Source organism: Gadus macrocephalus, chromosome 9, assembly GCF_031168955.1.
Source record: "Gadus macrocephalus chromosome 9, ASM3116895v1".
In the NCBI taxonomy this organism is placed as follows: Eukaryota; Metazoa; Chordata; class Actinopteri; order Gadiformes; family Gadidae; genus Gadus; species Gadus macrocephalus.
This window is the reverse complement of record NC_082390.1, coordinates 20,809,639-20,827,672: the sequence shown is the minus strand read 5'-3', so window position 1 is coordinate 20,827,672 and position 18,034 is coordinate 20,809,639. Positions and strand designations below refer to the sequence as shown.

Sequence of the window (18,034 nt, the reverse complement as noted above, 5' to 3'; positions counted from 1 at the left end):
ACTAAAACTATTTAAATACGCTGATGACATGGCGTTGGTGGCCAACCTGACAGACGAGCACACCCTGTCCACTCACAGGCAGTATGTCAGCGCCATGGCCCTGTGGTTCAAGGAGAGCTCACTGCAACTATAAGTATGCGGCGAGCTGGGACTCTCATGTTCCCCCTGCGGTGTAATCCTTGTTCGCAACCCCTGCCATCCAGTTGTCATACATTCATGCTTTGAACGGCTGATTACATGGATGTACTTTGCGTGTGCTGTGTTTTCCCATATGGTTATGCTGTTGAGAGCTTCAATAAATGGACTATATAAGTTGACTATTGACTGACAATTATTGAAGTTTAACATTTTGTTGAGCAAATTTGACAACTGGCAGATTTTGCGGTTTTCACTGGCTACAGTGAAAGCCAGTGAAAACCGCAAAATTCTGACGTGTACATTTATGGGCAGATTTAGAATCATTTGTTGCAAAATGTTCAGGTCGATATTGCTGTTTAGTGCTGCTTGCACAGATTCAGGAGACCAGCAGTGAATTCGACCCGGTTGAATTCATTGGGTAGGCGCATGACAGTGTTTATTTGGCTACAGGCTTTTCTAATGCCTCATTTTGTCTGCTGGTGTATGTGGTGCACTTTCCTATCCTTAACGTAAACATTAACCTACTCAGTAGGCCTGCCCCGACGTGAGTCAGACATGACGATTGGTCTTTCCTTTCGTCCTCAAACTACGTTACAATTGCATATTTCATCAGCCCGTTTTTCAAAATTTCTCGGGGGAGAAACCCCTGAACCCCATTTTAAAATGACTAACTTCTGGGCTGCAGCCCCGAATGTCTTCAATTGCTAGCGACGCTCCTGAGTCACGGGGAGATTCAACCTTATAAATTGAGCAGAAATGATTTTTAATGTACAGTTAGTAATTCAATTTATCAATGGGGCTGTATTTAAAGCTACAAAAAGTATACAAATAAAAAAAATGTCAACGCATCTCTGACATCGCACAGCTGGTGGGGGGCAATGACGTCATCGTTTGCGTTTCAGGCGTCCACACGAATCCCACGAAACCGCATAGGTCCGGATATATTTGAAACCACCCTGGGACATGGTTTCAGAAATATGCGGTTTCGGGCACCGGATCCGCCGGCTCCGTCTGGACAGTCGGCCGAAACGCACAGCGGTTTCACCAAAAAAACGTCTCCGTGTGGACGGGGCCTGAGGAGAGCCGTGTAATAAAATAAAACAATCTTCATTGTCACCAAAAGAGGGCGCTAAGTGAATTCCGTGCCTCTAGTTGATCCGGAACACAGCGGCTCGGTGTCCGCTCTCACTACACTCAAAGAATACTACACTATAGCTGAGGGCTTTATCACTATTTAGTTGTTGCTTCTGAACAAAACTGAATTACGTTGGTGGATCATTAAGGTAGACGTTTATACCTTGCTCCATTGCTTATCCATAGCCGCAGCATTTAGTTGTTACCGTACAACATTTAGTCATTGTAGTCCAACATTGAGTTAATATAGTACAACATAGAGTCATTTTAGTTCAACATTGAGTTATTATAGTACAACATAACTTGCTGGACGATGTGGTTTGAAGCTGTGCGTTGCTCTACAGGTCGAACATGAGGAGACTCACTAAGAAGAAGGCTTTGCATTTGGTGAAGGGTTTGGATGCTTTCCCCAAAGTACCAGATAGCTATGTCGAAACCACAGCCAGCGGTGGAACAGGTAAAACCAATGCAATCTGGTGATGCCTTTACGCTCTCATGGTTTTATTATCCTAGCCTGTCTGATCCTCCCGATGTCCGTCCAGTGTCTCTGATGGCCTTCACCTTTATGCTCATACTCGCCTTCCTGGAGTTCTTTGTCTACAGAGAAACCTGGATGCATTATGAATATGAAGTTGATAAAGACTTTAAGAGGTAGCAAGTAGAGCCGTACTTTCTTAATATCTAACGTCTGACAATTGATCCATAAACAATTTGCCACATTCAATTAATGGCTTTGTGGTTTATTTTCCTCTGCATTACAGCAAACTGAGACTTAATGTTGATATAACAGTGGCAATGAAATGTCAATGTAAGTATAGATCTATCTTTATTCTTTACTTTATTCAATTAATCCCCACTGTAATCCATGCGTGTCATTAACTCTTTGTGTATTATATTTACAGATATAGGAGCAGACGTGTTGGATTTGGCTGAGACCATGGTTGCCTCAGATGGTTTAAATTATGAACCGGTGAGTAGGCCGTTATACAGGCTTTACCAGAATCAACTATACAAACAAGCTACTATTCACTGTACCTTATTCTACATACAAACTAGGTAGCACAATAAGTAACTATTTCTAGAGCTTGTTGCATTCACATTTTACCTGTTCTCTACTAGATGTATTTTAATCTAATTTCCCTCATTGTAAGCTGCTTGTTTACTTGTATGAATGTCATACGGTAGACAAACACAATAATGACTTGATTATTATTATTATTTATTATATTTGTGACATTAATTTTTTTGTATGATTTGTTTTCGTTATGCTTAGGTCAACTTTGAACTATCGCCTCAGCAGAGGTTCTGGCACATGTACGACGCGCCTTACACCCCATGTCAGACCCTCACACCACCTCTTCAGCTGGTTCTCACTCAAGAGCCCACCTGTTGATTTGTTCCCTGTTTCAATTCTTTATCCATTATTTGTGGAAGACGCATCAAGTGCACTTCTTCATAGGCCTGTTGTAATGAGCAGGTGGCAGGATGCTCCTTATCAGGGCGGCCACACTGAGGGTTTGTGTGTTTGTTTGTGCTGGGTAGGACGCTGCAGCACATCCAGGAGAGGCTACGAGAGGAGCATTCTCTCCAGCACGTTCTCTTCAAGTCTCTGATGAAGGACTCTCCCAGCTCTCTACCCCCCAGGTACACCAGCTACCCCCCTAACCTAGACTGGCTAGCCCCGCCAGGGCTCCAGGCTCACTTTTATCACTAGGAGCACTGTGGCCCCTAACTGAACATTTTAGGGGTACAACCAGAAATTTTAGGAGCCCACACCGTAAATCAACATGCCAATGTGGTTTTCTCCTTTTTTTTCCACTGTATTACTCATACATATTTTGATAATAGGTGCAGAAATTACAATGTGCGGTTTAAAATTCAGTGTCACATTTTATTGTGATTCTCATCTATAACAACCGTTTCCACGTGTGCGAGCATGCGTTCGTCGATCACGGAAGCAAGGGTTTCACGGGAGTGCGCCGGCTTGTCGTGCCGCTTCACAGGACGCTGCGCCCCCTCTCTGCCCGCTCGCCGCTCCATTGAGAACGCAGCAGGCACGACAAACGCCTCCCGTGGGAAAAGCACTTTATGGTACATGAAGTCCAGACCGGGTTCGGAGACCCGATGGGTGACCCTCACTATTTGGATGAAATGGGTGAAAAATAATGTACTGTGTCGGACACGGGTGTGGGTCGAGTCGGACGCCTGAACAGCGCGGGTCGGACGCAGGTTTTGCAATTGTGAGAGAGACTTCTCCGGTGCTGGATATGTTATTCAGGATTGGAGGAGTGGGTCGGGTGCAGAATGTCATTCGCGCTACTATCGGAACACGGGTCAAATACGGTTTTAAGTATCGCGGGTGCGGGTTTGCAAAATAAGACCCGTGCAGGACTCTGACGCTGGCACACTAGCCGCAGGTCGGAAGAACGAGTACGTAGTTTGCTCACAGAGACGTTTACGCACGCTCGATATTTAATCTCTAGGTTAGTTGCTTTAAGCGGATAACTTAAAGCAACTAACTTAACTTAACGCTTACCCGGCAAATTCCCTGCTGGCCGGACAACGATGAGGGGAATAGGTAGGTATGGGTTACAGTGTTGATTGAATCTCTCATCAGCAGCAGGGATTAAATCACCTGTGATTGGGGGGAGAGGTGGTGAACGTTGTGGTAGTCTCTCTACTTGGGTTGTGTAATGGCTCTGTAAGATGTTTTGTCGACGTTGGTCCAGGGAGGACCACCCTAGCGCGCCCCAAGCTGCCTGCAGGATACACGGGCACCTGTACGTCAACAAGGTGGCCGGAAACTTCCACATCACTGTGGGAAAGTACGTACTTGCCTATAAATATACCTACATGTATCCAAATCCAACTCAGTATCTGGATACATCTGCTGCATCAGCGTGAATGTTCACACTCTGAGGATACTCTGATGGTTTTCCTTTTGACGTGACTCTGACCTTTGACCCCACAGGGCTATCCCACATCCCAGAGGACATGCTCACCTGGCGGCCCTCGTTAGCCACGACTGTAAGTGCATTAATGGAGCTCTACATACAGCAGACATTACTTATTTATGATGTATATTTAAGTTGTAATTTTGACTGGTGCTGAAATCTAGTTATTCAAGCATGTATAAGTATGTTCTGCCTCTTTTTGGGAATTATGCAACAGATTGAGACGTCTGCTAATACTTGTATGTAGACAGATACTATCTGACTTTTTTTTTTTTCCAGCCTACAATTTTTCCCACCGTATCGACCATCTTTCTTTTGGAGAAAAACTGCATGGAACCATCAACCCCCTGGATGGGACGGAGAAGATCTCCCCTGACCGTAGGTCCCCCCCCCCCCCCCCCCTCGGTCCAGTCCCCCCTCGGTCCAGTCCCCCCTCGGTCCCGCCCCCCCAGGTCCTGTCCGCCCCCTAGGTCCCGCCCCCCCAGGTCCCCCCCCTAGGTCCTGCCCTCCCCTAGGTCCCTCCCCCCCCCCCCCCCCCCCATCGGTCCCGCCCCCCCCTAGGTCCCGCCCCCCCAGGCCCTCCCCTAGGTCCTGCCCTCCCCCAGGTCCCGCCCCCCCAGGTCCCGCCCGCCCCCTAGGTCCCGCCCCCTAGGTCCTGCCCCCCCCAGGTCTCCCCCCGGGTCCCCGGGACCAAGCCTTATGGCGCATTTCCACTGCAGGGTGCGGAACGGATCGGATCGCAAAGGTGCGGGTCGGATCGCGTTTCCACCGCCAAAAGTGGGCGTGACCCGGACTTTGCCGTACCCGTTCCGACCCCATTCTAGGGACTCCTCCGTTGCGGTACCCAAAACGAGACCAGACGCCTGAAAGGGTACCCTGGAATTCTAGCTACACCCCCCCTCCGTTGATTGGTCGACAGAATCGTCACTTCCGGGTGACGCGGGGATAAAAACAAACAAACAGTAGCCTCAAGGTATTATTCTTTACAATTAACATGTCGCGTAAAAAGCTTGCTTGGGCGAACAAGGAGGTGGAGACGTTCGTCTGCATTCTTGCGGAGGAAGACGTTGTTTACGATGTTTACGTAGCTGCCGCGGCGATTGACATCCGGCCTACCACCAAGGGTACTGTCGGCAGTGGAAACGCGACCTCGGAACTGAGCTGGGCTATACTGCCCCCTCCCTACCGCACCTTTGCGATCCGATCCGTTCCGCACCCTGCAGTGGAAATGGGGCATTACTATTCAATATTTTTCCCTCATGAGGCACCATATGTATTATGTTCTCAGGATAATATGAGGATAACTTATAGTAATGGAGTGTCACAGAAAGCAGGTCGAGACATGGCTATCCAATTAACCAATCAATTCATCATTTACGCGGGGAGGAACAATGTTACAGGTTACACTTAACAGGGGCCGTAGAGCGCCCCCTAAGGCATAAGTAACAACAATGCCCTTATCCATTGCATACATAACAATATTCATTATTAGAAGATTTTCTTTCCTCCTTGTATCACCTGTGCTGGTTTCATGTTGCCTAACTAACTAATGGATGCCTTTCTCTGTCCAGATAACCACATGTACCAGTACTTCATCACCATAGTCCCCACCAAACTCAACACCTACCAGATCGCCGCTGATACACACCAGTACTCCGTCACTGAGCGCGTATGTGTCTGTCTGCCTGTCTGTCTGTCTGTCTGTCTGCCTCCCATTCGTCTTTCTGTTGATGTTGGGCCCCACCCTTGTGCCATAGGAGCGGCCGATCAACCACGCTGCAGGCAGTCACGGTGTGTCTGGGATCTTCATGAAGTATGACATCAGCTCTCTGATGGTCCGCGTCACAGAGCAGCACATGCCCTTCTGGAAGTTCCTGGTGCGCCTTTGTGGCATCGTCGGAGGAATCTTCTCCACTACAGGTACAGACGAGCTCCAGACCGACCACTGGGGCCACTGGCCCCCCATTAAGCGGCCCCTTCGGTCGCACCCCTGCCTTCCTAGATCGGTCCTAGTATCGGCCTGTCATTCGTCACTACTATCATCTGTATACAGACATCTGAAAAGAGGAGGTCACCTGAAATGAATTGTAAAATATTTAATTGCATAGGTGGTGTTTTTCTTTTTCTACTGCTGGTGCAGCGGATCTTCCTCATCAAAAATACCTGCTAAAAAATAACAGGCTGGGAATAAGGCATTGCTAATTTTCCTTTTCTCGTCATCCCTCGTCCGGATAAGTGTCTATCAGTGTGAACTTTGCACTGATCTCACCATGTGAGAGGGCTTCCACCAGTGTACAGCCCAGCATGGCTTAAACCCGTCTGTACGTCATCTTTAACCCAGAACCAGACGTCTGGTCTTGTGACGTGTCTCTGGACTGGCAGCGCTGTGCGTGAACTCCTCACATGGAGCTCTGATCTAACCCTCCTGTTAGGGTTGTTATTATCTGGTGGTGGTGAGTGAGTCCCCCTCCTCACTGCAAAGCCTCTTTGAGTGTCTAGAAAAGCACCATATAAATTCAATCTATTATTATTATTATTACGGTCAAACTCGGCTCGATTGTGGAAATTTTATGCCGCTTTTCCACCGCACATGTTGCTCGACTCGACACGACATGACTCGACACGACTCGACACGGTAGCAGCGCGGGTCCTTTTCCACCGCAAATAGTACCTCCGGGACGTGGGCGGGGTCGGCTGTGCGAAAGGGCCGTGACGTATTTTTGTACGCGACGCAAACAACACCTACGTAACCCACACATGGACAGAACCCACATAACAACAATGGAGAACATCGATGCGATGGTATTCGTGTTCGTATTATTAGCTGGCATGTTGAAGAAGTGGAATATGTTGGCTGCGGCGCTGCTATGGCTGTTACCAGCATGGTTGCCATGTCGCTCTCGTGACTTCGTCACACTCTGGCCAATCAGTGGCCGGCCGTCTGCCGACGTCACCTTTTAGCATCGGCTCAGCCGCTTGGAACCTAGAGCGAGGCGGTACTAGAAAAAGCAGCCACTTCAGGTACCAGATACCATGTTTTCGCGGTGGAAACGCAAAAAAGGCGAGCTGAGTCGAGTCGTGTCGAGCTGGTACCATGCAGTGGAAAAGCGGCATTAGTCTGTTTGTCCGTGCAGCCATAGTCCTGAAACGCTTCCCTGAGCGCAGCAGCACAAAGTGTTGGTTACCCGGGTGGGATGGATCCTTGGAGATCTTGGTAGCCTTCTTGAGGCAGCGGTCGTTGTACAGTTCCTCCAGAGAGGGGAGAGGGCAGCCGGTGATCTTCTGGGCCGAGCTAAATCCCCGCTGTAGTGCCTTCCTCTCAGCAGCTGTGCAACTGGAGAACCACACGCAGATACAGTATGGGATTATGCTCTCCACTGAACAGCGATAGAAGGTCACGAGCAGCTCCTCCCTAAGGTGGTAGATCCTGAGGACTCTGTGTGTCTGGTCTGGGCGCCATGGATGAGATGATGTGGCTACGGACTAGCCTCTCAAAGCACTTCATGGTGATGGGTGTGGGTGCCACCGGGCGGTAGTCGTTGAGGCAGCTCACCGTGCTTTCCTTTGGGACCTGGATGATGTGGAGGTTTTCAGGCAGGGTAGGACGATGGCCCGCGACAGGGACCGATTAAAGATCTGGGGGAGGACCCCGGTCAGCTGGTCAGCACAGTCCCTCAGCACCCTTCCCGGGACCCCATCCGGTCCCGCTGCTTTCTCGCCTTCACGGTGCGTCTCACCTCGTGTTCTGTGAGGGTGAGGCTGCTGGGGGCTGGTGGGTGTGGGGGTTGTGATGTGGCTTCCCCCTCGGCCCCATCTCGAACCGTGTGTAGAAGGAGTTCAGCTCTTCCGCCAGCTGTGGGTTATCCCCGTCGGCGGAGAGCCTGTTGGCTCGTGTTGGCTTGTAGTCCGCCTTGGCCTCTTTGATGCCTCGGTCCAGGCTGGCCCTGGCGATGTTGTAGAAGGCCTTGTCCTTTGACCTGAGGGCGGAGTCTCTCCCTGAGCAGCTGCAGCACCTTTCTGTTCATCCATGGCTTTGCGTCGGGGTAAACCCGGACACGCTTGTCCACAGTGACTGAGTCTGCACAGTTCCTGACGTGTTGATGTGAACCCTTCCAGGTCCTCATGCTTGTATTCCACCAATCCGGTGTCATGGAGACTGATCTGCAGTGGCGTGGAGTCTGCTGGCCAGGTTTTGACTGTCCTAGTAGTGATGGGAGCACTTTTCCTGATGGGGGTGTACCGTGGGGGTCCATCCTTCCTATCCTCCCTAGAAGGATGGACACATGGTCTGGCTGGCCTTGGTGAGCCAGCGGTCTGGAGCTCCAAGCCGCGCGTCTAGGCCCGCCGCCATCACTAAGTGCCAGGACGTACAACATACCAAATTGATTTGAAGTCAACTGTGATCATGCAGGCGGGCTCTTTATGACGGCCCCTTACACCTGGAGAGGAGCAATATAGGCCGTCATGTAGGCTGGCTCTTTATGACTCACTAGGAGAGGAGGAAGAGGCCGTCATGTAGGCGGGCTCATTATGACGGCCCCTAAACCTGGAGAGGACCAGATGGTGTTGAATGTAAATGGATCTCTGGAGAGTTGCATAATTATTTCAGTAATGAGACTAAATTCACCTACAAAATCATCATGTTTTTCAGGCATGCTTCATGGAATGATGGGCTTCCTGCTGGATGTATTGTGTTGTCACTTTCAACTAGGACTTTACAGACTTAAGGAGGTAAATATCTTATGAAAGTAAAGGTTGAACAAGCCTGATGTTTCAGGCTTGCTGTTAGTTGTAAATTTCCTTCGAACCGAAAAGGTTTTCACAGAAGCTATAACTTTCTTCATTTTGTTTTGTCATCAGGACCCACTTCTGGACCAGCATGCTGGAAAGGACAATGTGATTCCCGCAGTTGGCCCCTCCCCCCTCCCTAACACACACGCTCCCTCCAGCCCTCTCGTTCTGGAGGAAAGCGTATCCTAAGATGAAGGATGGATTGATTCAGTGATCGTTTTCACTTTTTTTATATTTATACTTTTTTATTTGGTTAAAACAAACATTTGGATGGCACAACAAATGTCCATTCCTGAAAGTGTGTGGAAAGACCATCAGTTACCTCACCTGGCTCACCACTGGGCAGCGGCAGCAGATGTCATGTTTAAAGAAATTAATTACAATCGTTTCGTTTTTAGACCATCTCCATTTTGTCTTCAATTATTTTGGGAACTAATAATGCATTTAGAATCTGGACATCTCTGGCACAGTGTCGCCTCATTATATTGCTTCCTTTTAATGCTTAAATAGCTTGACAATAAGCTATGTATGTCTACTGCTAATGAACCAACCAAATGTCCATTTTATGTAGCATTTCACCTTTTCGTTGCTAAACTCGATCTCTGCACTACTGTCACGCTGAGACAGTCGCATCAAAGTAAGAGAGAGAGAGAAAGAGAGCTTTAGAGCTTTTTTATCTGTTTAAATTCCTTACATTACTTTAATTATTTATTTTTGTATGTGTATGATTGAGCCACTACCAGTTAGTAGGTGAGAGGTTTTCAGAATCAAATAATGGCACCGGCGGTTCGGTATGCAAAGGTGCGGCACGGTTCGCGTTTTCACCAACAATAGTGGGCGGGGTCCAGTCTTGGCTGTGATGAGCAGTCTCGCATTTGGGTAGTAGGGTACGACCTGAGACGTCTGAAAGGGTGCCACTGCCAACAAGTTCGAGCTGCACGCGCCGTCCGTTGATTGGTCGACAGAACCGTCACCTCCATGCGACGGGAATAATAAACAAACCCAGCGAGATATTTCTGGACTAGGACGAAAGCTTCATTTATTGAAGAAAATGTGGCGCAAAGTGCATCTAACATGTCTTTCAGGTCCCGTCCACCCGGAAACGATTTTTTTGTGAAACCATGTCTTTAATAACCATGTTATTAGGCAGATAATAAACCATGTTCTTTAATAGGTCAATGGTCCCACTGGTTTCAAATAAAACCGGACCTATGCGGTTTCGTGTTAGGATTTGTGTAAAGCGACATTAGAATTGCTTCGAAAGTCCGTTTTTTTTTTGTATTTTTGTAGCTTTAAATACAGCCCCTTGGTCAATTTAATTACTAACTACATAAAAAAAGTATTTCTACTCAATATAAAAGGTTAAACAACTACTATCTCCTCGGCTTGAATGTTTTTAGACAGCGCGCAGGCTGGATGCGCGCAGGCTGGATGCGCGCAGGCTGGATGCGCGCAGGCTGGATGCGCGCAGGCTGGATGCGCGCAGGCTGGATGCGCGCAGGCTGGATGCGCGCAGGCTGGATGCGCTCCACTTTTTTTTGTGGAGAACCAGCGCCTTGAATATGTAGGTACTACAGCGTTTGTACAGCTCGTCGCGTTTCCGCAATGATTCCGCCTTTACGGAGATATTCCTGAAACGCATCAAAGGAAATCGGAGGGGGAAAGATCGTTTTCGACTTGTGGTTGCTATTTATGGGACGCTCCAGCGTCTCCGCTCGGACGTCCCATATGCCGCGATTCCACTGCAGGGTACGGTTCGGTTCGCAAAGGTGCGGTACGGATTGCGTTTCCACTGCCAAAAGTGGGCGTGACCCGGACTGAGCCGTACTCGTTTTGCCCTCGTCTTCAGTACTCCTCCGTAGGGGTACTGAGACGCCTGAAAGGGTGCTGGAAAATTCGGGCTACACACCTCCTCCGTTGATTGTTCGACAGAATCGTCACTTCCAGGCGACGTGAGGATAAAAACAAACAAACAGTAGCCTCGAGGTATTAACTGCCATATGAAAAGCATAAAGGCCAGGAACTGTTGCTGGACGACTTCCATGGTAGCTCTTGGTTTAATGTGTCGCGTTCAACTTTTCCATTGTTTTTATTGAGCAGGCTACACTGTGTCGCGCTGCTATGATGTCACGATGTTTACGTAGCTGCCCTGGCGATCGACATCCGGCCTATCATAAAGGGTACTGTCGGCGGTGGAAACGCGACCTCGGAACTGCGCTGGGCTATACCGCCCCCTCCCTACTCTGGACTGAGGCGAACCGAACCGTAACGCACCCTGCAGTGGAAACACGGCATTAGAGAGAGCATGGCCACTTCCAAAGCCTCCCTCTCGCCGCACAGCATCCGAAATGCCCTATGCATGGTTATGCAACCTAATCCCACCATTTGATGGTCAAGGTTGACCGGGACCTCTCGGCAGCAGACCGATTCAATGGCAGTCTCCATGCTCCGGCAGCACCCACACGATCCGAAGGTGGAGCTGGAGCCTGAAATTGAAACCTCCCCACCGGGTTGCAGTCGGACACTACAGGCATGTCCCTCACAGGCTCAAACGCGTAACCAGCCATATTAAAATCACTATTTTGTGTGTTGAACAAATTTGCGTGTCTGCAGCACGACCTAGTCCTACCATGCCAGTGACGTCATCGGCGCTCTAATACTAAAAGACGCATTTTCTTTTGTTACAGAATATTTTTTTTATAATGGTCAAACTAACACGTTATCGGTGTTGATCATTTCAGTTCATTTGATCTTTAAGGTACGGTATGGTTTGGTCTCCTGTCATCGGCGTCACATTCCCTCCAGCTCATCACCTCCAGAGGAGAAGTCGTCCAGGAGCACTCCTGATTTATTGATAAAGTTCAGTATCAATGTAGCTTACTATGACGTGCTACAATGACAAGGGGCGCATGCTAAACGTAGCGCTACACACTGAGAAGTACATCGGTTATTTTAGCATGGACAACAGCGCTGGGATGCATCAGGATTGAATTTGCCACAATATTTACAAATGTATCGGAAGTCAACTCTTCGAGCTGTAAATTAAAGTGACAATCTCAGATTGTTCCTGTAACAAAGTGTGGTACGTCCTATCTTTTTGAACAAAGTAACGAATGCTTTGCAGTTTTATGAAATTTGGGGGCCGGGGATCTTGGTCATCCCCGTTGGGATCTATGGGCACAAATCCTACTTTGCCATAGGTCAACCCAAGGAGGACGTAATGGAGATCTTTGTGTATTTTAACCGGCCATGGAGGTGAAGACACTCCGCAAACCAGGAGACCTGGACGGCGTGTGGTGTCATTTCACACACATCCATATGAGGTTGAGTTTGAGTCTGGATGTATTCTAGTACCCGAATACTTTATGTCAAGCCTCGGGTAATCATAGTTTCAGAACCTATATTCAAAAAAGGAAATAAAGATCTAGTGCACTATGAATAGGAGCAGGTGGAATCCAATGCTGCAAAAACATGTTTTTATCAACTGATGGTTTTTCCTATTCATTTTTAAACTGGATTTTAATAACTTAAAAAGATCAACTACATGATCAGGTAAGATGACTGGTCCGGACTGACTGGTCCGGTCTGACTGATCCAGTCTTAGGTAGGATGGCTGGTCGGCCCGACTGGTCCAGTCTGACTGACTGGTGCGACTGGTCCGGTCTGTCAGACTGGTCCGGTCTGAAAGTGAGAGGAGAACACACATGTTGATTTACTGTGAATGTTAACTTCACACATGAAGGTGAATGTTTAGCGTTTGTTTTCTGATTGCTGACCCCCAACCAAGCCGCTGCACCTTTACTTAGAAAGGGGTCAGTTGAGGTGGTTCAGGCATCTGGTAAGGATGCCCACTGAGCGCCTCCCTTTGGTGGTGTTCCAGGCACGGGGAAGACCGACAACTAGGTGGAGAGATTATATCTCAATACTGGCCTTATCATTAAGAGTTACTTTAGACAAAAACATTAGCGTTGGCACCAGTGGCGAATCTACACCTTCTTTGGGTGGACTCAAGCCCACCCAAAACACCCCTTTTTTTTTTTTATTACAAAAGCAATGAGAGGATGGATGCTGTACACTAATGAACAGGCTGAAATGGGCTAGTGAAATCGAGCGCAACCTTCCTGCAGGAATCTCTATCCTCTGATTGGTGGGTGGGCGTCTCCTGTTTGACAAAACCAAAAATACAGCACGAGCGCGCCTAACATAGTTTCTGCTGTTTTGTCTGTCGAAGAGGCTAGCTAGTCTTCATCAGAAAATCCACGATTTCCAGCTGTGTTATAACTTGACCTGGTAATAATAATAATAATAATTTTAAAACCTTGACATAATCTGTCAGATGTCTATTAAATGACAATTGACCACAAGGCGATTCTATCTATGCCTCTTCTTGAATTGCTTCATGTTTTAGTCAGCAGAGGCTTGTAATGCTGCATAGCATGATAAGGTGCAAGGAGCAAAAAAAAGTTGACATGGGTGCTAATTTTCAGTTTAAACAAAACGCTGGCATTATTTTATCAGCTGAGGGTGTATTCATTGCCATAACAACGTGAGCTAATCAACAAGTACAACATATTCTAATACTATGAGACTCAGGAAAACGCCGCGTATTTATTTATTTTAATAAGTTACCTATTTTTATTTTATTTTAAATAACCAATACCAAGGGTCAGAAGTTTTACAAGAATTTTGATCTTACATAGTCATGACAGAGGGACTTGGTGTCTTTATTCATGCTTGAAAGATGAACATATATATTTTTTTAAAGGAAATAAGCTGATGAAGCTGACAAGTGACCAATTTACTGTTTAAAAATATTTTTAATTAAATGCAAACCCCAGTGAATCATTTGCTCTTGATTCTCTGTTTTGAGATTCACACAGACTTAGCAATCTTCTTTAAATGTTATAAATTGAGTTAATAAACTGAAGTTGGAAATTGTTTTAAGTTGTTGCAGATGTTATCTCCGCTAATTTTATTAATCTAAATAAATAAATATTAGCAGGTTCTCAATAGTAGGCTATTTCAATTCAGGGAGGGCGTGAAAAAATGTCGGTCTCCTAGGGGGGGAACGACAGAAAGTAATTGAGAACCACTGGTCTAGAACATGTTGTACTTGTTGATTAGCTCACGGTTTTATGGCAATGAAAACGTCCTCGGCTGATAAAATAATGCCAGCGGGTTTTTTTAACTGAAAATTAGCACCCTTTTTCTTGCATCAGAACAAGATTTTTTGGCATCAGAAGTTTTATAAAAATGTATGGGTCCCTGAAAGTGAGACAACATAGTTTAGTGCACCCGAAATAGTGGTATGTTTCTCATTTTATTAATCTAGTACATGTTGTACCAATGTGTTTCAGTAACATATTCAGGAAAATATAGTCATTTTTGAGTGAAACTTACACAAAGGAAATTTGATATCCCTCAAATTTGTTATTACAGTTCACATCCATTGATTGTTCATTCATCCAAACAGTCTTTTTTCCTTTCATCACTTTAGTGGTTCAGAACTCCATTATTTAGCTGACACTAGCTGCGTTTCCATCCCCCTGATTTTATGCAAATTTTGCAGTATCGAATCAGTAAACGGTGATGGAAACACCAAAATTCGCATAAAAATCCTCTAATTCGCAAAAAAGTTTGTCTGCTCGCTTGGTTTTGCCTCTTGGTGGTTTTTGAGATTCGAAAGAGTAAATGCGCAAAATGGGAGATGGAAACACACTTTTCGAAACAGCTGTGGCGTGGCAAACATTGAACACACAGGACTGACAACGTCCTTCCAATTTCCGCATAACAACCGGCCACAGCAACCCTGCCGACATCAACTTGTAGCGTCATTATATATATACATACATTTAAGCGTTTGTATACATAGTCATCTTATATCATATATATATATATGATATAGGATGTCTGTTTGCATTTCCTTCAATTATACCGTGTCCATTAATATTTGGACAATAAATAATTCCAGTCAAATTGTCTGTTCAGCCTTCAAAACGAGAGCTGGTACATTGTGGAAAATGCATTCAACTGTAATCAGACAACGCGGTTATATGCTATATACCCTGGAGTATCTGTGGTATAAGGGCTGCGACGAATTGATGGCCAATGTGAATAATAGATACGTGTGGACCGCTGAAGAGGTACATTTTTTCCTTTCTGTCATCGAAGAAAAAAACATTGCATCTATTTTCGATTGAAAACAACGCAATTCCACTATATATCAGGACCTAAGAGAGACTTTTATCAAAAGCAGTGTTTCCCCCAGTACTGTGTTGTTAAGGTGGCCGCCTTAACAACAATAGGGCCCCGCCTTGGCTACCAATGTATTTTAATTTTTTTTAATAAATATTTTTAATTATTATTAGTGCTGTCAAGCGATTAAAATGCATTAATGCCATAGTTAACTCACGATTAATCGCAAATGTTTTTTCTATGCTAAATATTCATTGATTTCTTTGTCCCATTAATTTTTCTCATTTTAATGCTCTTATCAACATGGAGAAGTGCATCGGCTTGCCTTGTGCAAATGTTTTTTTATTGATAACAACATTGGCATATACTAATCAAAGCAGGACGATAAAAAAAAAAGCCTATACTGCAATTAAACGATGAACATAATAACATACTGCCTTGAACATAGCAGTCAGGCTACTGCTTCTTTGTTTTGAGCCAAAGAAAAAAAAAGAATTGCGTTAATCGCGCGATAAAAAAATTAACGCCGTTAAAATTGGTTTGCGTTAACGCCGTTAATAACGTGTTTAACTGAGAGTTTTCTAACAAAGTAGAAAACTCTCGTAGGGAAAGAAAACATACTTCCATCAGGTGTAAAAAATAAAGATCAATAATGCATCGGTAATACTGTTACAAAAAATTGTCGTGCCATAAGGCTTTTTGAAAGGAATTGAAACTGACCCCCCCCCCCCTCGCTCCTTGACCACCTCGACTAAGACATTTTCTGGGGGAAACACTGAAAAGCATACGACAAGCCCTGGAATGTGGTTAGTTTTCCGCTCCAACCTCTTGATTGATTGTGCCAGGCTGCCGACACACAGACTCATGCGGTGAAGTTGGATCGGGCTTAAACGGGCCACCGAAATTCGGCTTTTTGGATTCTGGAGTTTGGAATACTGCAGAGAGTATCAGAGAGACATTATGGTTGGCGAAAAATTGCAGAGTCGGCCTGACCCAAAGAAATCGTTATCTTTATTCGGCTCCCCCACTTCGGCCTTGGAAGGCTGATATCTCTCCATTCCCCTGGTTGTTATGCAGACAGATGCCCTGCCACCCCTCCCCCTATCCTCCACCTCCCGTGAACTTTGTCTCTGGTTCAGAACTCTTCGTGGTCGTCTCCACGGCGACGGTCGTGTCCTCGTCATCAGCATCGGATGGGAGACACCGAGTCTGGGTGGAGATGGAGTCCTTGGGCTCACACACACACACACAAGACAGATAACACACACCCCTGGACTCACCGCCTACTTGACTCCCTCCCCCTCTCCGTCCCTCGTTACCGTACAGTATGCCGTGAGTGATGCGATGCGCCCGTTGGCTGTGTCCTCCTCCCGGGGTCTGAGCTGTGATACCTCCCCTCCCCGATACCCTTTTCCCCTCCCACATGTGTTTGTGATGTTTTTTATATGTTGCTTGTGTGCTGAGGTGTTTTTTGCTAATCCCTACACTGTGCCCCGCTTAGAAGTGCATAGTTTAGGTATTACATTTTTTTTCCCTCGTTACCCTCTTTTTTATTTTTATTTTCTGAAGAAGGCAGCATGTTTCTTATCAAACGAGTTTGGGGAGACAGTCTCTCTGTCCTGTCTCCCCACACTGCCTTTTATGTTTCTTGGACGGAATGTAACTGGTAATTTCGTTGCACTGTAACATGTGCAATGACAATAAAGTTCTATCTATCTATCTATCTATCTATCTATCTATCTATCTATCTATCTATCTATCTATCTATCTATCTATCTATCTATCTATCTATCTATCTATCTATCTATCTATCTATCTATCTATCTATCTATCTATCTATCTATCTATCTATCTATCTATCTATCTATCTATCTATCTCTCTCTCTCTCTCTCTCTCTCTCTCTCTCTCTCTCTCTCTCTCTCTCTCTCTCTCTCTCTCTCTCTCTCTCTCTCTCTCTCTCTCTCTCTCTCTCTCTCTTGATGGAAATCAAGATAACTTTCTAAAGATCCTTTTAAGGCCCCGTTTACACAAGGACGCTTGCGGGTGAAAACGACAAAATATTTCATCGGAAGTGCCTTTTGTTTAGACGGTGACGGCGTTTTTGGGGCATGAAAACGCATAAATCTGAAACCACCCTCCAGAGTGGAAAAGTTGAAAACGCTCCGCCGTAGCGTTTCCGTCTAAACTGCCAAGACGCAAAACACTGCTCAGATCTGCTCACGTCGCGTACGCGTTTACGTCACATACATGTGCCAGTACAAGGAAATAAACAAACATGTCAGATTATTTCCATGCGTCGGACAAGCATACAGGAGTATTTCCACAAAATGTACAGGATATTTACCGATAGTATTACTGAACAGAGAAGGATCTTTTTGTTTTTTGCGGTACGGATAAGAGAAGGAAGATTCTACGCATGCGCTCAGACATGGCGGTGTTGTGTGATAGTCTATCACAGCACCACCTAGCAGCCTGGCATGCATACCCAATCGAATTCCACACACTTTTGCGTCACCGTATGCACGCAGATTTCCTCCCGAAAACGCTCGTCTAAACGCGGAATAAAAAGTGAAGACGCAACGCCACTTTTGCGTCTTCTGTTCAGACCGTCATCGTGTAAACGTAGCCTTAGATAGAAACGTGACTACTGCCAGCTATTGGCTTAGACATACAACAGCATAGTAACTAAGAAAATAAAGGTTGTGGAAAATCTTGGACAGGAATTTTTATATACTTCATATACCCCTGTGGCTTCCTGGGGTTGAGCCCCCCCAAAAGTCAGAACCTAGAATCGCCGCTGGTTGGCACACAAAGAAAATCA

At 46.1% G+C, this 18,034-nt stretch overlaps 1 protein-coding gene across 1 annotated transcript; it reads left to right on the top strand.

Moving 5' to 3' along the window:
* Window positions 1–1,265: 1,265 nt before the first annotated feature.
* On the top strand, window positions 1,266–9,421 carry LOC132464788 (endoplasmic reticulum-Golgi intermediate compartment protein 2-like). The gene is made up of 14 exons (XM_060061362.1): window positions 1,266–1,421; window positions 1,617–1,729; window positions 1,815–1,923; window positions 2,034–2,080; window positions 2,175–2,242; window positions 2,546–2,586; window positions 2,815–2,916; window positions 4,002–4,097; window positions 4,244–4,299; window positions 4,506–4,604; window positions 5,798–5,895; window positions 5,984–6,146; window positions 8,878–8,957; window positions 9,087–9,421. The coding sequence occupies exons 2-14, from the start codon at window positions 1,624–1,626 to the stop codon at window positions 9,204–9,206; spliced, it is 1,185 nt and encodes a 394-aa protein (XP_059917345.1). The 5' UTR covers window positions 1,266–1,421; window positions 1,617–1,623; the 3' UTR covers window positions 9,207–9,421.
* Window positions 9,422–18,034: the final 8,613 nt, after the last annotated feature.